The sequence below is a fragment of the Aaosphaeria arxii genome (genome assembly GCF_010015735.1).
Source record: "Aaosphaeria arxii CBS 175.79 unplaced genomic scaffold BU24scaffold_12, whole genome shotgun sequence".
Classification (NCBI taxonomy): Eukaryota; Fungi; Ascomycota; class Dothideomycetes; order Pleosporales; genus Aaosphaeria; species Aaosphaeria arxii.
The window spans coordinates 1,183,321-1,203,175 of NW_022983485.1; the positions used below are offsets into that span (position 1 = coordinate 1,183,321).

General features: G+C 49.9%; 7 protein-coding genes across 7 annotated transcripts; 5 read left to right on the forward strand and 2 right to left on the reverse strand.

The window, feature by feature from the left end:
* Positions 1 to 224: 224 nt before the first annotated feature.
* Positions 225 to 4,235, forward strand: BU24DRAFT_473406 (uncharacterized protein; the record flags this gene model as incomplete). The annotated part of the gene is made up of 3 exons (XM_033532784.1): positions 225 to 2,671; positions 2,722 to 3,976; positions 4,164 to 4,235. 3 exons carry the CDS (start codon positions 225 to 227, stop codon positions 4,233 to 4,235), a joined length of 3,774 nt encoding a protein of 1,257 aa, XP_033378567.1.
* A 605-nt stretch (positions 4,236 to 4,840) lies between these two features.
* BU24DRAFT_473407 (NAD(P)-binding protein) lies at positions 4,841 to 5,873 on the forward strand (the record flags this gene model as incomplete). Its single annotated transcript, XM_033532785.1, has 1 exon — positions 4,841 to 5,873. Exon 1 carries the CDS (start codon positions 4,953 to 4,955, stop codon positions 5,871 to 5,873), a length of 921 nt encoding a protein of 306 aa, XP_033378568.1. The 5' UTR covers positions 4,841 to 4,952.
* Positions 5,874 to 7,264: 1,391 nt separating this feature from the next.
* Positions 7,265 to 7,772, forward strand: BU24DRAFT_428237 (uncharacterized protein). The gene has a single exon (XM_033529428.1). The coding sequence runs from the start codon at positions 7,302 to 7,304 to the stop codon at positions 7,488 to 7,490; it is 189 nt and encodes a 62-aa protein (XP_033378569.1). The 5' UTR covers positions 7,265 to 7,301; the 3' UTR covers positions 7,491 to 7,772.
* A 254-nt stretch (positions 7,773 to 8,026) lies between these two features.
* Positions 8,027 to 9,235, reverse strand: BU24DRAFT_467702 (uncharacterized protein; the record flags this gene model as incomplete). The annotated part of the gene is made up of 1 exon (XM_033532460.1): positions 8,027 to 9,235. One exon carries the CDS (start codon positions 9,233 to 9,235, stop codon positions 8,027 to 8,029), a length of 1,209 nt encoding a protein of 402 aa, XP_033378570.1.
* Positions 9,236 to 10,438: 1,203 nt separating this feature from the next.
* On the reverse strand, positions 10,439 to 11,054 carry BU24DRAFT_467703 (uncharacterized protein; the record flags this gene model as incomplete). The annotated part of the gene is made up of 2 exons (XM_033532461.1): positions 10,439 to 10,836; positions 10,892 to 11,054. The coding sequence occupies 2 exons, from the start codon at positions 11,052 to 11,054 to the stop codon at positions 10,439 to 10,441; spliced, it is 561 nt and encodes a 186-aa protein (XP_033378571.1).
* Positions 11,055 to 14,575: 3,521 nt separating this feature from the next.
* Positions 14,576 to 16,084, forward strand: BU24DRAFT_428240 (HAD-superfamily hydrolase-like protein). The gene is made up of 2 exons (XM_033529429.1): positions 14,576 to 14,976; positions 15,138 to 16,084. The coding sequence occupies exons 1-2, from the start codon at positions 14,968 to 14,970 to the stop codon at positions 15,873 to 15,875; spliced, it is 747 nt and encodes a 248-aa protein (XP_033378572.1). The 5' UTR covers positions 14,576 to 14,967; the 3' UTR covers positions 15,876 to 16,084.
* A 1,770-nt stretch (positions 16,085 to 17,854) lies between these two features.
* Positions 17,855 to 19,404, forward strand: BU24DRAFT_437022 (uncharacterized protein; the record flags this gene model as incomplete). Its single annotated transcript, XM_033530192.1, has 3 exons — positions 17,855 to 17,962; positions 18,033 to 18,182; positions 18,241 to 19,404. 3 exons carry the CDS (start codon positions 17,855 to 17,857, stop codon positions 19,402 to 19,404), a joined length of 1,422 nt encoding a protein of 473 aa, XP_033378573.1.
* Positions 19,405 to 19,855: the final 451 nt, after the last annotated feature.

The following is a 19,855-nucleotide window of genomic DNA, read 5'->3' on the forward strand; positions in this document are numbered from 1 at the left end:
CAGATATGAAAGGTCGTGGCGTCCTGTACCACTTCATAGCCAATGAACGCTTTAAATTTCAGCCTCCGCCGAGTAATCAGTCTTATCTACACACGGGATTGTGCAGATTGTGATGGGCAGTGCTGGCTGAAAATAGACTTCAGCCTTGTGCGACAACGGCTACTCAGGAAAGTACTAATATGAAGCCCTGCTCTCAACGAAACTTATACCATTAGAAAGCCACGATGACTTCCGAAGCAAAGGATGTGCATGAGCTCACTGATATAAATTCGCTTGCATCGCAACATGGGTCGCGAGACTCTCATAGTGCTGGAGCCGCCACTACTCGCATTCAAGAAGCCCCGACGAAACCACCTGCAAGACATGCGATAATAGTCGATGGTCCATTCAGCAACAATGCCATACACATGCCGCCACGAAATCAGTTTTGGTTGCCCTTCTTCCTAAGACCAACAACTCTTCTATCCTTCTTAATTCTGTTCCTACTTCTAGCGGCAGTTCTGCCAATTCTATATGCACTTTCAGAAAAGAGGAATGGACTGAGAACAGCCGACCAAGACAAACGCCTGGGTTGGACATATGGACCAACAGCAGTGTTCACATTCATCGCAATCCTCTGGAGTCAAGTAGACTACCGCTATCGACAACTGTTCCCTTGGAAAAATATGCAGAGATACAAGGGTTTCGAGAACGCAGATACGACAATTTTGCTCGACTACGTATCCCCCTGGAGTATCAACATACTTTATACATCAGCGAGAAGAAAACATTGGCTCGTAGCACTTCCGGTGTGCGCAAGTTCAATCCTTACGATCATGGTCATTCTGTCGACTGGACTCTTCTCATTGCAAAGTACCACTGTGTCCAATCGAGTCCTCATGTCTAAACAAGAGACATTTCTTTCATCAGGTCTAAGATTGAACTGGACCACCAGAATAAGTGAGGCGCCATTGACGATAGCTTATGGAGTTCGCTACCTGAATCTCAGCCTGCCCCATGGAACGACTGAGAGCTCTGTTTATCCAAGATTCAATGTGTCGACGAATGCGTCCCTGAAATTTCAGCGTGGCGATATTCTGAGCATGGAGATGGATGTCGTAACCTTCGATGTGCCCTGTGAGAATGCGAACATTGTGTTAGGGCCTCAGCGATTTCGACAACCCTACTGGGAATCTAATGTAACACTTACAACACCAGCATGCTCTTTGACCGAAACCATGCAGCTTGGGGGATCACAATTTGGAATTGGCAACGCACCGGGAATTTTCAACATTTGGACTGGTAATTGCAGCGAAGTACTGAGCGTGGGGGCCATGACAAGAACCAACAACACCAATGGCCAGCCTATCCAGTATGTATCAAATCAGCGAAACGAGACGGGCCGGTACCAATTTACAGGCGTAATCTGTGCTCCGTCGTATAACGTTAGCCGCAAAAAAGTGTCCTATCGGATGATTCCAGGCACCGCAGGTACGGAGGTAAACATAACGGCTGTACCGGGAGCGACTGCTTCGCAAATACCTGGCCTCACAACATCAGAGCTCATGAACTCTGTATGGAGAGGCGGTGCATATATCGGGTTAGCCAATGGCTTAATCAACGCTACAACTCCTGGCCACATTCCTATGGAGTTGAGCAATATGACATTCCTCTCAAGCGTAATTCGCTCCATGCATAGCATCGCAGGAATTCAAATCATCAAAGAGAAATACCTCACTGAAGAGCCACAAATTATGGAAGGCACCGTGACGCGAGATGAGCAGCGACTATTCGTACGTGTGATAGCATTCAGCTTCCTAGAGGCCATGTTAGTTCTACTCATTGCAATCACAGCCACTTTGATCTGGATGAAACCACCAAGAGTGGTCCCTCGCAGTCCTGGTTCGATTGGAGGTTGTGCAGCACTTCTGGCCCAGAGCCATGTATTTACAAAGCATATGGACAATCTCGGATCTATCCAGCAACACGATCTAGAGCAACATTGTCGAACACGGAAGTACCGTGCGTCATTTAGCTTATCCGAAGGACAGCAAACCTTTGCGGTTCATGTAAGTGATACGAATGCCCAAAAAGGATTAAGGCCAGGCTCTTCGACGTTCACAGAACCGCCAAAATGGTGGCGACCTTTCACTGCCTCTACACGCACTCGTATCATTGTTGTGGTTCTGCCCATCTTAGTTATTGTGGCTGTCGAACTGTTGCATCGAAGATCACAGTCCTCGGGTGGCATTACGCGGGTTTCACCATCGAGCCAAAAGCAAGAATATGCGTGGACGTATATTCCTGCCATCTTCATGGTAACCATTCGCCTACTTTTTGATACTGCAGCCTTCACGATAAAGTTGTTCCAGCCTTATTCAAACCTCCGCCGAGGCGGTTATTCAACATCCAAAACCGTGCAACTCGATCAACTCGGCAAAACGTCGATACAGACCTTATGGGAGTCGTTCAGGATGCGACAAATGTCGGTCGCAGCCATTTCTGCTGCACTCTTGGTTGGTCCGTTCCTTACTGTGATTGTGAGCGGACTCTATTCCATTAGTCCAACAGAGACACTAAAGTCGGTCACCGTGAAACAAACTAGTGCTTGGAACACTTCTTTCGTTAAAAACGGTTATCTAAGGCAACTGGATAATCGCCAAAGCAACTTCGCGCAGGTCAGACCAGGATTGTAAGTTAGGCATGACGCAAAGCGGACATGATTACAGTTAACACTCCAAGAATTCTCACTGCAAACCTTTCATATCCAAAATGGACTTATGACACCTATGCACTGCCGACAGTCGAGTTACAAGAAGACAATGATACTTTGAAAGGGGCAATTCCCTGGTCCACCGGCGGCGTCCTTTCAGTGGTGTTGCCTGCAGTTAGAAGCTCGCTCAAATGTGAAAGCGTGCCAGAAGAGTTAGTCAAAATCGGGTTTCTGTTGCACAGCAACTTTGTTAGTCTGTCTACTACTGATGCGATACCGGCTAATTGTCCCAAACTTGATCGATGGATTTGTAGCGACAACACAGGATCTGACGGCGAACTTCGTCTGAAACCAGGAGATTACTTTGACTGCTATAGTCAGTATATATTCCCTGCAAACAGTTCGATCCATGCTATCGATTCACGATGTCCAACAACTGGGTACGCGTTGGGAAGATTGGCCTCATATTATCGGGAGGAAAACGTCAGTGTGCTGCACTGCCACCCCGTATTCGAGCAAATGGATGTTGTCGTGAACTTGACAACACCCAGCTTCGACCTAGATCCGATGCAACCTCCTCGTCCAATTGAGAGTACAGTCAGAATGTTATGGGATGCATATCCTATGGTCGGTGGTGGAAGCAGTACGTTTTTGAACAATGAAAGAGGAGCCAATACCGATACACTGAGTCCTTGGATGAAGGCCGCTATCTATGGCCTTGATGGGGTGCCTATCGAGGAAATCATGGGAGCAGAGAATGCCAACAAGCTAGCACAACGGCTCAATCGAGTTATTGAAATTATGGCAGCGCAGCAGTTGAACTTGTGGGCGCGCGCCATACCCCCATTCGATGATGCACGGAATACCGAAGTCGTTCCATCAAATGTTCTAAGCTATAACGCCACTTTATCCTTCTCGGATGGGTCGAAGCTGACCCAGCACACTGTTTCCACACGCCTGCTACAAGGATTCCTCAGCTTCATGACTGTTTGTGCGATTATCGCTTTCTCCAAACAGAGTACGCGTGGTGTTCTGCCTTACAATCCATGCAGTATCGCGACCACGGCATCATTTATTGCAGGGTCAAAACTACTCAGTGCAGATACACTTCCTCCTCGGTCAGAGTGCAGTTCCGAGAAAGAATTGTCGAGGCTACTGAGTGGACATCAGTATAGCTTGGGATGGTGGAAGCGCGGTGAAAAACTGCAATTTGGAATTGACATTGGCGATTACCATGTCAAAGATATTGCAGAGGAGCCTCTTCAAGACGGTAACGACAGTGTGGTAAGTGCAGAGCATATTGAAGGCGACAGAGTTCAGGTTCAGCATAGCAACGGTACCCCAACTTCCTAAGCAACCACATACTCTTAATATAGATCAGTAATGATGAGCACTCCTTATACCAATCTAGCCGGTTCCAAGAATTCGAAGAACTCTCCTACGTATATTCCATAACTCTACACTTCTGAAGCTCTTCAGTATTGAGATAACGTCCTTACGGGTGATGAAATGGAAGCAATCATCATTAATGGCCGCTGTGTAAAATATGTATAGCTCGATATACAATACTCTGATGAAATCCACCGCATTTGATCATACTAGCTCTGCAATGTCCGAAAGTCAATTCGTGCAATTATTCATTCATGGTGACCCGTCAGGTGCACGAATGAAAGCAACGAAACCAATCTCTGCGGCATCGTTTGCGTCGGGAGACAATCTGAGACCCGATTATCAGTCGATTGATACGAATTGGTCAGCTCTTCTATAATATTCGAGGACAAATGCGCAATTCGTAGCTGTCAAGGCATCCGTATCATGCACTACTGTAACCCAAGAGAGGGCCCGCCAAGCTCGCTGTGAGTTACCTGATAAGGAATAGATCGACAATGGACATCATCTTCCAAGCTCGGCTTCATCAACCAACTTGGGGACAAGAGAGTCAATGGCTGACCAAGAAGCAGATGTAATCGGACCCACTAATGAATTTCTCACCGCTGTGATGAGAAATCAACCAGACAATTGCCAATTCCATCGTTACCCATTCGTAAACCATGAAATGCTCCCACTGGCGCTAACCGACTTTGGAGTTCCATAACGAGCAGAGTTCATATGACAGAAATGTCCTCGAAATATAAATAAACCATTGAGTCCGCTTCCAAATCATACGAACACATCAATCAAACTATTCATCCTGGTACTTCTAACCCATCTACAAATCCTTCTACCAACCCTCTACCCCTAACCCCCAACCTCCAACAACATGCGCGTCGCAATCGCCGGCTCAGGAGACGTCACCCGCTACCTCAGCGAAGAGCTCGTCGCAGCAGGCATCGACGTAGTCATTCTCTCCCGCTCCTGCAAACCGCAGTTCGAAAACCGCCCAGGCGTCCACCAACACGTCACCGACTACTCTGTCCCATCACTGATCGAGGGCCTGCAAGGTTCCACGACCCTCATCTCCACGGTCCTCGACTACACGCAAGCTTACATAGACGTCCACATGAGGCTCATTGAAGCCGCGCAGAAGGTGTCTAGTGTCAAGCGCTTCATTGCTTCCGAGTATGGTGGTAATGTGGAGGACTTCCCCGACCAGCCTGGTTTTTACGGGCGTATTCATGGCCCAGTGCGGGAAGCGTTGCGTGGGCAAGATCAATTGGAATGGACGATGGTGGCTGTCGGCTGGTTGATGGACTATATTGTTCCAGCCAAGAATCGATACATGAAAGACATCGAGGACGCGTTCCCGATCAATTTGAAGACGAAGAAGGTGGAGATCCCGGGCACGGGAAACGAGAAGTTGGATTTCACGGCTGTGCGGGATATGGCGAGAGGAATTGCGAAGCTTGTGCAGACGCCGGACTGGGAGGAAAATACGTACATGTCGGGTGAGAAGATGACGTGGAATGAGATTACTGCGCTTGTTGGTGAGAAGTATGGGGGGTTTGAGGTGAAGAAGAAGAGCCTCTACGACCTCATTCAGGATGTTGTTGAGGCGAGCAAAGAGGGGGATGAGTGGAAACTCATCGGTGCCGAGTACAAGATCTTCTCCCCGAGTGGCGCGGGAGACCTGCCGGTGGAAAGGGTGCAAAGGCACCAGAAGACATATTTCGAAGGATTGAAATTCAGGACGTGTAAGGAGCTTTTGGATGAGGTTGATAGCAGGCCGGATGCGATCTTGTGAGATGTTAAGCATACGTCTGTCAGTGGTCGTTTCAAACCAGTAGTTCTACGTTAGCCAATCTGAGTTTCACTCCAAGTACAGAAGCCCGCGGCCAGAAAACCCAGAAACACATTGTTGTTGAGCATACAACGACAGTGTTCGCTGATCTTGTGATTTATGTGCTGACATTTTCTTCGAGATGTGAATTCACTGCGCCAAATACATTATACATGTGTATGCACATCTCCCAGGAAACATTTGGTGATTTCACTGCCTGCCCGCCCGCATCTAGTATAATCACTGTCTTGTTACTCAGCAATAGTTTTGACACATATTTAAGCGCTGTCCTAGGACACCTAATTTAGTTGTAGGCAAAGACAACCACCAACCTGACTCGGTGCTGGTGCAACTCCTGAATTCTTTCAAAGAGAGCAGAAGGCAAATAACCGATCACCATTCCTGGATACATGATTGAAATATCGTCATCTCAAGAGGAGGCCATGGTCAATTCCAACTCTCCTGGTGAACCAAATCGTGTCATGTCTTCGAGGTCTCAAGCCCAACTCGAAGTCTGCTTGTCCCAATACGATATCATCTCGAACATTGCCAATTACTCTACTTCAATCGACCTATTTTCCCTCGCTCGAATCTCTAAATCGGCATGGAACTCTATCAAAGCCACGGATTCGCTGTGGCGGGCGCTGACATCCAAGACGACATGCTGCGGCTTCGGCGTCACTTCGCGAATCCACCGACTCATTTCCAACTATTCTAATGCAGCACTAGATGAATACATGGTGGATGAATACATGGACAGCATCCGCTGCGGCTCAACTATCCCATCCCCCATCTACGAGTTGGAGGAGCCCCGACGCTGGATCAACTGCGACTTATGCAACCCATACTCTATCGAGGTCAACGACGTATGCCGCCCATCCCCCGCCGAGTCCCAACTCTGCGTCGACTGCGGAAGCATGACCTGCAACGAATGCCGCATTCACTGCAGCTACCGCTTCCCCGTTGATGGCGCCCCCGGCATAGGCATACAGCTCTTCGCCGGCGACGACAAGTGCATCGGCGACAGCCGGCGCTGCATCCCACGGCCCACTTCCCGCCGAAAGAGCCTTCGATTCCGCCGTAAGCTGCCTGCACCGCACGGTGCGCTACCCCGGCGCCCCGCTTACCCCCGAAGAGTCGTATCAGTCCATCGAAGACATCATCGCGGTGGATCTCGGCTACGACACCGACGAATTCTACCCCGACATCCTCGACGTCGTGCGGGCGCGCCAGATCGCCGTGTGCATGGAATATTGCAGCAACAACGGACCGGGAATGCAGGCCGCGCGGGAAAGAGTAAATCGAGGAATCAGGGGAGAGGCTTCTGTCGATGTGGGGGGGTATTTCTGCGAGTGCACTCTGAAGAAGCGGTATGTGGACGCATGGCGGTGCATGCGGTGTTTCCGCGCAAAGGACTTTCGAAAGGACCCCAACTCTGGCTCTGCCAGCGACCCGGATTACTTTATGGACGCCTTGATCATGGATTGCGGATGTGGAGCGGAGACCGTTCGCATGATTGAGAACTATTTGCTTGTGTGTAAGTGGTGTGGAGGGTCGATTCGACGACCACGTGAGGATTGAGAAAGTGGCATTTTGCTTCTTTCTTGGGAAGACTCGAGTGAAGCTTGGACGACGAGATTAGACTGGACGACTGGGTGACTAGATTAGACCGGGTACAAATACTCTGTGTGTCGTGAACAGCCTTAAGAGAAGCTTATGCCTACCTACCCACCTGTCTACCTGTAGGTTACGTATAGCAGAGGAAGCGCTAGGAAGACTGTAGACATATACATTGGGCTCTCGAGAAAGCTCGAAAATCATCCACTTGTCCCAGAGGCTTATCCTCAATGGCCAATATATATGCCTTTACCACCTATCTATTAACTATAAGTTGTGCCTGTAGTGTTTTCTTTTAAAGAGTATAGAAGATAATTAATTCATATAAAAAGTGCTACTGTATAATCTTTTCTAAGAATCTTCCTAATAGCGAGGTGTTGATGAATCTATAAATCTAATCCCCCTAACTATGGGAGTGTATATACGCGACAACATGGGGACGAAAATCTCAACCTCTCAACCTCTTAACCTCAACACGTACAGACCATACCACTCATCCCTCACGCAAACCAAGAACCCTCACAATTCTCATACGTCTGCCCCCCATTCGTCCCAAACCAGTGGCTATAACACCTATCGCCATCGGGGCGATCCCCTAATTCCCTCGAAACTTCACTTGAGTCTTTCCCCAAAATAAGAAGTGAACTGTCCCCCCAATCTTCTCTCGATCGAATCGACCCACCGCACCATTTACATACGAGGACATGGTACTCTGACGCCGGCGACCCGTTCCCACCACAGCCGCACTTCAACACCGTTGTGCGGTCTCTACAGAACTTCTTGGATGACTCCCCATCGCCCTGTAGATCTCGGGAGATATCGTTCGCGATGAAGCAGCGCATGCAGCGCCAGGCGGTCATGTACCGCTTGGACAGCGTGCATTCGCAAGTATGCCTTCCAATATCTTCTACAGTTCCTCCCTTTTGGCATACGTCCCGCGCCGCTAGCATCCCTGGCCCGTCGTCGTGGAAACATTGGAGACATACGGCGACCTGGCGTGCTCGGGCGACTTCGAGAAGACTGCGATGCAGGCTCTCCTGGTCGTGACAGACGCCCACTGCCTGTATCTTCTCCATCGCTGGAAGATAACTGTAAAAGTTGGGAAGACTGGCCAGCCTGCGCTTGGAAGGATGGTAACATTCTACGAAGCGGTCAAGCGCTGTTTCTTCGGGTTGAGGAGTGACGCTCTTTGAGGCGTGCGACAGTACATCTGTCTCGTTTACTTCAACGGGTGCGAAAAGTTGGACGCCGTAGTAGCTTCCTCCCTCGAGTGAGTCGTATGGGTCACCATAACGTTTAGCGAAGGGGTAGCTGCTATGGATTCGACATTCCTTGCATACCATGCTGCCGCAGTCGACGCAGAGCTGGGATTCGATGGGCACTCGGCTGTTTGAACTGCAGGGGAAGTAGATCGGGAGTGGCCACGTTCCAGGACGGGGGAAGATGTTGGCCGCCTTCCTTCGAAAATCGACGCCGAAACCGCAGCATTTCGTCTTCAATGTCAGCGCCCGCCACAGCATATCAGTTCCTTTGATATGAGCCCATGCTGTTCTGGACGTTCTTGCGAGGGAGAATAGCTCGATTGAGGTGAAATCCTTGGCGATTCTTGACATGATATCGTACTGGGATATGCACACTTCGAGTTGGGAGGTCCTGCCATTGCTTATGGCAATGGTGATAGGCTCGTTGAGTTGGATTAAAATCGCCATGTCTATTGTCCACACAGCCTGGAGTTGTTACTTTCGTTTTCCAAGATACTGTCGTCAAAGGTATGACAGGTTGATGGTGATTGTCTGAGATGCGGGTAGTATGCAGTATAATCACCCAACTGCTGCGTGAGAGATGTGTGTACATATACACCTAGCATGTGGTATAGTGCACATGCATCAAACAATGTCTTGTTTGCCCAACAATCATGTATTCTTTGTTTTGCGACTGCATTGTTCTCTTTTGGCTTTGTTGGTAACCAAACTTTAAACTAATGAATGCAGAACTTAGGTATAATCACGACTGACTTATGACTCGAGTTCTCTGCCATTGATAGGTAATAATACAACAGAAAATCTCAATATTGAAGCTATCTTGCCTTAATTATAATATGATCGAACTCTTACCACCATCACTATCTCTTACCACCATCACTATCTCTTACCACCATCACTATCTCTTACCACCATCACTATCTCTTACCACCATCACTATCTCTTACTACTATTACTATCTCTTACTACTATTACTATCTCTTACTACCATCACTATCTCTTACCACCATCACTATCTTCTCTCGGCGATAATATGTCAGAAACCTCAAAAACAAGAGACCGTCATTGCAGGTATAGTAGGACAAACGACATGATTCGGAGGTCATACAGCACTAGGAGAATCACAGATAGACAGACTAAGGAGGAAGCTCGAGAGTTATTCACTCACCTCTCCAGCCCTGTCGACCATGTCGAATACATGCCTTTACTACTGTCGCGTATAGACGCCTCTGTAGTAGGGAGCATCACAGGCACGACCCGCAATCGGTGGATAGGTAGGAAAGGTAGATATTGACTCTGTCGATAGGCCTCTGGAGGTAGGGAGATGATGCCTCGATCTCTCTCGGCAGCCCTGATCGATCTATCTACGCCCTACCTAGTGCCTTTCCCCATACACGTGATCCCCGGATAGCTACATCTATCCTGCTACACCACACTACCTATTTATTCATTACAAGGTGTGCCTGTGATGTTTCCCTTTGAAGTGAAGAGTATTTGAAATGATTGATCCATGTGAAAAATGCTAGTATATAGTGGAGACTTTATACACTATCCGCCTCAATCTTCCAACGAGCAATTGGATAACTTGTATTTCATACAGCGTACACACGCAACTGAACACTCTCACCACCCACTTCCCCATAACATCCCTCACGCAAAAACAAAATCCACACAATTCTCATAAGTCTGCCCCGCATTCGTCCCGAACCAAAACCACTGCAACACACACTCCCCCGGCGTCTCGCACCTGCCCCCCGTCGCCGTCGGCAGCGTCACCTCAAACGCCGTGTTATTCGCCGGCAGCACCGCGAGATTCTCGTCCGCATACGAATCGAATTCGAGCAGCGGGACGCCGAACAGGATGGAGTTGGTGGCCGTGTCGACGATGGAGACGTTGGCGGGGCCTTCGTGCGGGATGGGGAGCTCCGCGGTGAAGGGGACGACGGAGCCCGGGGACAGGGTTTGGACGAGGGCGGCGTTGTCGGCGAATTGCGCGCCTTTGCAGAGGAAGATGTTGCAGTTGGGGGAGCCGTTGGAGGGGATGTTCTCTGGGGTTGGGGGTTAGCTTGTGTGTATTGAAGGTATTGATGGGATATGGTGTACCTAGAGGTCCGGTGCCGTCGGCGAGGATGGCAGATACGCTGGCCGCGCCGCATGCTTGTGCCATTGCGGGTCCGGGCTGGCGGGCTGGTGGGGATGTGATGTTTCCATGGGCGAGGACTGTGGCGGCGAAGAGGGCGGTGGAGATGAAGGTGCTGGTGTACATTTTGGAATGATGGTGATGGTTTTTGATGCTGTTAATGGCAAGGGTATCTCAAACTGGAATGATGGTAATGGAAAACCAACGGAAAGTATTAATTGCAGAATTAAAAGGTAACGAGTGATCAACACACGATGTAGAATCGAAAGTACAAGCAAAGAAGATGGTAAACTAGAAGAATGGATTATGGAAGTTGGGGGGATGCAGCAGATATTAAGACGACTTCACGGAAATGGTGATTCCGAGAGAGGATGTAGTTAGTAGTGAAGGGTGTCGTTGAGGCATAACGACAGGGTATGCGGACACGGAGCCGCGAGGGCCAGGGGCGCGTGAAACGCATCGTTTGATGGATGTCGATGTTGGGCGAAGGTTGGCTCAATGGGAATGAATTGAGTCTTGCGGTATCGCTATGTATTGTCATGCATTGTTTGACAGGAGAAGCCATGAATGACATGGCCTGGGACGATATGAGACCATTATTCAATTCGAAGCGCGCACAGAAAGGGTTCTAAAATCCAGTAAGTGAATGCTTACGAGAATCTGAATGGCTGAGAGGCAAGGTAACGACGATATCTGCGATCGCGTAAGTTTTGCAGGAAAGGCTTGTCGTGTCTTGACGCCGTCTCGGCGTTTTCGTGCTCGGAACGTCTCGACCATGTTTGAGGTTTGTTAGGTGGATGACCAGCCCTCCGGCTAGGATTGACGAAACGCCAACCTGAGGCAGGAAAACACGGAGTCACGTGAAAGGAACAGAGACTCCTTACAGTAATCGGTTATTCTAGCCATTAATGCGGCTTTATAGGAGCTGGTGTTAATGGTCTAAAGTTTGGTAGAGGTGAATTGGAGGGGAGATGCAAGATGCAAGATGCAAGATGCACATGAGTCGAGGGGAGAAGTTGTCGATCATGCACTGGTACTGCAACCCTTTCCCACTCAGCGTTTCACACGAGAATAAGTCGATGACCTCGTTATACGGAGTGTGAAGAATATTTACGCCTTTCGCCCTTGAGTAAGGTTATATGTTGTGATTATTCGTTCTGCGGAGAAACTCAGCAAATATGAGTGAGCAGGTCATATGACATGTAACAAGGCGTTTACACCGTTCCGTCGTCTCCAAGTCCACGGTCAAGGGAGCGATTGTGCGATGCATCTTCAGCGCTGACAGCTCTGTAACACGGACACGATAATTTTGTGAAATGGAACCTCCCCTCATGACCAAGAAGAATTGATATTTCTACGACGCGTGACACAATTTGTACATACACACAATTGCACGACACAATCCAAGACTGCACGCGCCCACGCGAAGTCTACCCAGCGCCACCCAATTGCATCAGAAGTACAGAATAAGAAAGTCGGTAACGCAAATCCCACTTCCTCCCATGTGCAGGTGCGCACACAGACGAAGTACAGCATGACGTCTGCCACGTGAGGGCGAAAAGCAACGACAACGAGCTGCTACCGCCCTCTCGCTTTACCTCGTGACGCTTTTTATGTTTTTTTTTTTTCATCTGTGCAACGCTCGACGTTGGAAATTGGTGGTTGTCCCCCACCTTGGTGGGCAGAGTGGAGGGCGTGGGTAGGTGGGGTGGGTATGGGAGCACTGGTTGTCACTAGGTACCTCATCGTATGTACGGAGTGTGCGTGTGCTTTGCCGATACCGACGCTCTATGATGGTATACATGGAATAAAACGAAGGATGTCCTATCTGATTCTTCGCAAGCAGTGGTTTATTCGACTTAACTGTTTGATGCAATAATCAGGTACCTTGTATGTAGGCTAAGTATGGTGGTCTAAGGAGTGGAGTGGAGAGAACGTGTGGGTATGCGGGGATTCGGGAGTACCTAGTGGGTTGGGCTAGGGAATGAGGCTATCGTGTAAACTCGTTAGTAGGCGGAGTATGTGTACGCACTATTGATAGAGAGATGAACCCCTTGCAGATCATGAGTTGGCATTTCCAAGGGACTTTTCCGCGTCGTGACGATGTACGGAGTATGTGAAAGGGAAAAAGAAGAAAGAAAATGTGGTCTGGTGACTTGTCTGGTTTGTAGGATGGCTGGACTAGGCTTGATCGGGTGAGAATAGAGGGGAGCGGTGTGAGGGCAAGGTGAGGTGGTTATGCGATGAGATGGGGGTGTCTCTGCGTCTGCGACACCAACGAAAAGTAAACATGCGATAGCAGGCCTGGTCTACAGTATCCGTGGGGGAGGAAAACGGTTGGAAAACGAAACTGGTAGGGACAAAACTAATCGGAGGTAAAGAAGAAGGATGGGAATTGTTGGGATTGGATTGATTAATCGCTCATTTTTATATCAAGTTGGGTACCCAAGTAGGTTCCTAACTACAAGTTGCTATACATGTCCAGTATCAAAATGCAGTTGGGCTAGGAATTAGTTGAGGCGACTGTGGCCTACTATCGTTCTACACATCATAGATTCGCATAGGAATCAATGATAAAGGAGAAAGGTGCAGAAAGAATGTACCCGAAGGCATGGATCTGAACATTGGGGATGAATGGCTATTTGCATATCCATCTAGAAGACGAGACACCAATGGAGAGTAGATCATGACCCACGCAGAGGTTTACCTACCTACCCGTTTGCATGGCAAGGTTTGGTGTACGGAGTAGGGTGTATGGTATGTGGCATCCCCACACCGCTCCCCGGAATCAACAAAGGATGTAGAGAACATCAATGCCATATCAGTAGTAGTAGTAGTGGGAGTGTAGGAGTAGTGTGTGACTGTCTCGGGAGCCATCCCGTATATGCGCCTGGCATGGTGGGTGAAAGGGATCCAGACCGGGGATGATGATGGAGGCGTTGGCCTAGTGAGGACAACTAGTAGTGATGGGGGAAAGGTGACTCGCCAACCTGCAGTAGTATTGTAGAGTTATACTCTTGTAGGTAGAGTAGAGAAAGTACTTATCGAATAATGATACTGGTAATAATGGGGGTAGTAAGAGTCTGGAGAAGATAGAGTTGATGGTGGGAGGGGCGGATGATAGTTCCCGTGGTAGGGCATAGATCAGCTACCCCGTAGTTAGTAGTGGTATCCAGTAGGTTAATCCCACATCACATTACGTTACATTAGGTACGATGGTTATGAGTATCAAGCATCAAGGACGATGATGAATGAGAATTGCATCGAATGCTGTTAAAGGATAGTCAATTGATGTATCCATACATAGTGTAGAGTGTAGAGTGTAGAGTATGAGTGTAGAGGTGGAATGAAGATGGAAGATTTCCGATATGACGTAACCCCACGAGGTGGACCTGGACGGGCTTCGGTGGGTTGGTGGGCTGTGGGCTGTGGGCTGGCTTATGGGTATCGTATCATCAACTATCAACGTTGTCATCTTTGTCGACTTCAATTGACGAGAATGGATTGAAGAATAGTCAATTGTAGCCTGCAAAACGTACTATGAATGTGTTCTTTTTTTTATTCTTCTCTACCCAGTGACATTGCCAGCGCACGCGCACGCCCATGCCCACGCCCATGGCCATCTGCAGCCGCCTATGCAAACTGCAGCCTCACTCACACTCACACATTGACTCTCCCGGGTCGCATCCTTTCTGGCCTGATCTCAGCTTTTTTCCACCTTTACCATGGACCTTCACCTTCACTACTACTAACCCGTTAATATTACTGCGCCCTTGACTCTCTCAGACGACTATCTGGCCTTACCGTAACACCGCTCTCACTCTTCTCACTCTCACTTACCGTATCCAATCCCCTCCTTCCTTGATTCCCGTCTCTCCCTCCCCCCTCAACAAAACCCGCCCATCGCCCACTCCAACTTCTTCTTTCTCTTCTCCCACTCCTCAGCTCTCAACTTCAACTCACCCTCAATACACTCTGCCGCCTACAGCCAACTATCAACAATCAACAACCTTCCCTTCAAGTCTCAATCGTCGCCAACATGACAAAGGTAAGCGGTGCAATTTTCCCCGCGCAATCTCTCGCTGTCGTGCCCCACCACCCATGATCGCGGTGTTTACTTTTCCCCCCCACCCCGCCATCAACATCCGACAAACCCTCCGAAGCAGCACCGATCATCAACTCTTATTGACCTCTTCCTCCTACACGTAGGCGAAATATATCCTCCTCGACTGCGACAACACGCTCGTCCAGTCCGAGCGCCTCGCCTTTGAGGCTTGCGCCGAGCTTACCAATGAGGTCCTCGAGAAGCACGGCCTTGAGGCCCGCTACACGACCGATCAGCTCCTGGAGGACTTCGTCGGCCACAACTTCCGTGGCATGCTCAAGGGCTTGCAGACCAAGCACAACTTCACGTTGAGCGATGAGGAGCTCGAGGATTTCGTGCAGCGCGAGCTTGGCGCCGTAACCCGCAAGCTCAGCCAGAAGGCCATCGAGTGCCCCGGTGTCACCGAGCAGCTCAACCTCCTCAAGGAGCAGGGCTACCCAATGTCCGTCGTCAGCACCTCGGCCAAGTCGCGCGTCGTCGCATCCATCGAGAAGGCCAAGATTGACCACTTCTTCCCCAACGAGCATGTCTACTCCGCTGCCACCTCCCTCGATCCTCCCAGCTCCAAGCCCGACCCCGCCATCTACATCCACGCCTGCAAGCAGCTTGGTGTCAAGCCCGAGGAGGTCGTCACTGTCGAGGACAGCAAGTCCGGCGCCACTGCCGCCATGCGCGCTGGTATCCCTTGCATCGCATACGTCGGCATCTACGGCATCGAGGAGGGCAAGGAGAAGATGGACGAGATGGCCAAGGTTCTCACCGAGCAGACCAAGGCCGCTGCTGTCCTCTACGACTGGAAGGACTTCCAGGAGGCCCTCCACAAGGTCGAGGCCAAGTTGTAGGCGTCTGACTAGGACCTGGTTGAGGTGGAACAACATATCAAACACATGGATGAACGTACAGGACATGGCTACACTGGGCCTGGTAAAACTTACGGGAATAACATAACGGATGCATCTACACGAAGAGACGACCGTAGATACTCTTTCAAAATGGGATCAATGGGATCAATGGAACCATGGAAATAGATCTAGGAATGAAAGCATTCTTGGACCGAGAAGGGCCATATACCTTCTTCAATACTTTCTCCAATGGCATGTACGTGAATAATTGTGGACGTGATGTTGCAACGCGCAAAGGTGTGTGTGTATGTGTCCTATGACACTGGAGGTTCGGCACCTGTCGGCCTGGTCCTCGCTTGAGAGGAAGTGTCTGCGGAATGTTGTTTTGTGCTCGTCATCCGTACGACCCACTCACGATGTGAATAATGTGGCAGCCATGATGCCGCGTGGTCACCATGCGGTTGTGGAAACAGAAGAAACAATGTGCGTAAGGTTTTGTGTACAATATGAGGAGGTACGGGCGGATCTACGGAGTACATGGATAGGATCTTTCTTATGAATTGGGAGCATTCCTTAGGCTACCAATGTTTCGATTTCCCAATCCGAGCACTAATGTCCAACATGTTGGTAACTAGTCCCAGTCTCACCAACAACGTTGCGTTGCTAATGTAGGCATAGTCGTGTTTACAATGCTGAGAGCCAAACGGATCAAAGTCCATCCGACGACGACCCCTCCTCAACACGTACACAACACGACAATTTGCCATACGCAAGAGAAGAGATGCTGGATCCTAAAGAGAGCGACATGAACGGAACGAAACACAGCCATTGACGTTGCGTACCGATCCCGCATCCCGCATCCCGCATCTGCCCATGCTCCTGGATCCCAACCCTTGCGTGGTTGCACCCTCTAGTAACGGGAATGCAACGGACCCGTTCTCGACTCACGGCTTACTGCTCATCATCGCCATTTCAATTCATGACAGAATACTGCGGAGAACTCTTTGTCCATCGACTCCCTGCCATTGCGTTATCTGACGCTATTTCAACATGCCCACTCACGTTTCTTACAGGTACAGCGAATTGAGAGATAAGGCCGCGTTATATTGTCGGAGGGGGGTAGTTTATATTGGGATCGGTGGACCTAAGACGCCACCTTCCGTAATGGCCCATCGTCCGGAGCCTCAACTCATCTCACGTGCTTGACCATCTGAATCCGTTGTTTCTCTCGCTCGTTATTCCCTGACTCTGCCTCTTATTCGCGGGGAGTTGTCGTCTGCCAAGATGTAGCTCGGTGGCGCTCAGCCCGGTTTCAGCAACGGATGAAGGAAGCAATCCCGCCTTACCAATTCGTCAATATCGATCCTACCAGCATCCTCATCATTGAACTGGAGCGAACCGAACTACTGAGCTGTACAATAATATTGCTGGAAGGATTAATCGCCCGAGCGATCTGCGTGCCAGCGCCAGGCGTCCATCGGCACTTGGTCCTCGCGCCGCTCCGCAAGTGGCCCATTCGTGCTTGAATCCAGTCAGCCAAGCATCTTTATATTGTGTCTCCTGCCTCATCCGGGGCGATTGGTCTGGTCTGCCTGGTCTGCCTGGTCGGTCGCACGGTTCAAGCTTTGTCTTAATTTATGCATGCCAATGTCGCACTCTACTGCGCCATCACGACTTCAATCAATGTCTTGCGGGATGCCAATCAACATGTTGTGTTCGCTCGGGGGCAACGTGGGTATCGCTGGTTGATGCTGGTAACCACTTGTCTACCTGCCGACTTAGCCTAGAGATGGACGCATCGCTTCGCCCACTCAGGCAGGAACCTGTCGAGGTCATACATCCCATCATGCTGGGGTGGATGAGTGGAGATGGGTAGCTAAGTATATAATGTACTGCCTCCAGTGTTGTCCTCTGATCTCTTCAGTGTCTGCACTCCTTGAATTCCTTGCCTCTCGCTCATTCCTAGGCCATTGTCCATCATGTACGTGCAGACTGCAGTGCTTTCCCTGGCCGCTTTGGCCACTGCAAAGCAGGTCGCCAAAGACCAGGTCAAGGCAGCAAAATTATATGACTCCGGTATTAAGCATGTATGTGTGCTACTCCCTTGCGTCGTCCCTCACTTGGCACTGCTGACCGTTGGGTTTCCCACACCATTAGATGAACAATATTGCTCTGAAGCACGAGTCATGGACTAAGCATGAGGCTGCCGGTGCGTACGAGTCTTCGCAATACGCAAAGGTGGAAGACTTTGTCGCGTGCAGCAATGGCACTGCTGTCACCTCCACAGATACATTCCGATGCAGCAACGTAAGACTAAACAAGCTACACCATACTATGATGTGAATAGTTGCTAAAAATTGCACAGATCGATCTCTACCACTTCCTGCCACACTCAGCGCTAGGAAGCAGTCTTGGATTCGGTTCAGGCTCCTGGGGATGGACCTCCAAGGATGGCCGTGAGTTCGTCGCCATCGGCCAGCAAGATGGAACTGCCTTCGCCGAGATCACCAAGGAGGGCAAACTCGTCTACCTCGGAAGGCTCCCACAGTACTCCGTCCCTAGCAAGTGGCGAGAGATCCGTGGCCAGAACGACTATGTCATTATCGGCTCGGAGGCTGTCAACCACGGCATCCAGATCTTCGACTGGAAGAAGCTTTTGGACATCGATCCCGCCAAACCCGTGACCTTCAGCAACCAGAAGGACCTCGCTGGCTACTACGGCAAGCTCCCGACCGGCCGCACGCACAACGTCGTGACCAACCCCGAAGGCAACTTCATCTACTCTGTCGGCGCGCAGCCCCGCAACGACTCCTGCAAATCCGGCATCATCTTCATCGACATCTCCGACGTCGCCAACCCGACCAGCCCGGGCTGCGCCTCCGCCGACGGCTACGTCCACGACGCCCAATGCGTCAACTACAAGGGCCCGGACTCCCGCTTCGACGGCCGCGAAATCTGCTACGGCTACAACGAAGACACGCTGACCATCTACGACGTGACCGACAAGAAAGCCCCCAAAATCCTCTCCATCACCTCCTACGAAGGCGCCGCCTACACGCACCAAGGCTCCCTCCTCGACGTCAACAACCAACACTACCTCCTCCTCGACGACGAATACGACGAGTACGACAAAGTCGGCCCCGGCATCCCAGGAAACCCCATCACCTACATCTGGGACATCTCGGATCTCACGGCACCGAAGCAGACAGGGCTCTACAAGTCCGCCGCCCGCGGCATCGACCACAACCAATACGTCGCCAACGGCTTCGCGTACCAGTCCAACTACGGCACCGGGTTCCGCGTCCTCGACGTGCGGTCGATCCCCGAGGACCCGACGGGTAACAGCGTGAAGGAGATTGGGTTCTTTGATGTTTATCCCGAGGATGATAATCAGCCCGGTGGTGGGGTTGTCGATTTCGTGGGCACGTGGAGTAGCTATGCGTTGTTTGAGAGTGGGTATATTCTTGTGAATACGATGGAGAGGGGCGCGTTTATTCTGAAGCCCAAGGCCGCGTTTGATAAGTTGTGAGCGAGCTGAGCTTTATGGTAGACTATGAGATTGGGTTGGATTCAGACCGTGGGGATTGCATGTAATGGCATATACGAAATCGTAAATGACTTTCTAAAAGTAAAATGCTGTCAATCAGTCTAGACTTTCGGTGAAACTTATGAATTAATTGTCACTACTACGGAGCTATGATGATGATGCTCATGAATCAACACTTGCCTCTACAGATATATTTTCCTATTTTTGTAAATTTGTCTTTACTTCTATTGATACCATGATCCCGACCAAATCAAGTTGAAATGTAACAAAAGAAAACAGTGTGTATACAAATTAAATCCAATGTTAAATGTTCGCGAAACCGTTGGGCCATTGCTCCTGCTCTGCGGTCATGAATAATATAGTAGATATCAAATGCAAAGTATTACCTTTTCCTCCGGTTTGCAGTAAGGACGAGACGCATTCTCTGTCTTCT

What these genes read in the sequence shown, in the direction of transcription:
- BU24DRAFT_428237 (XM_033529428.1), top strand. Translation starts at nt 7,302, where the DNA reads ATGCGGTGTTTCCGCGCAAAGGACTTTCGAAAGGACCCCAACTCTGGC.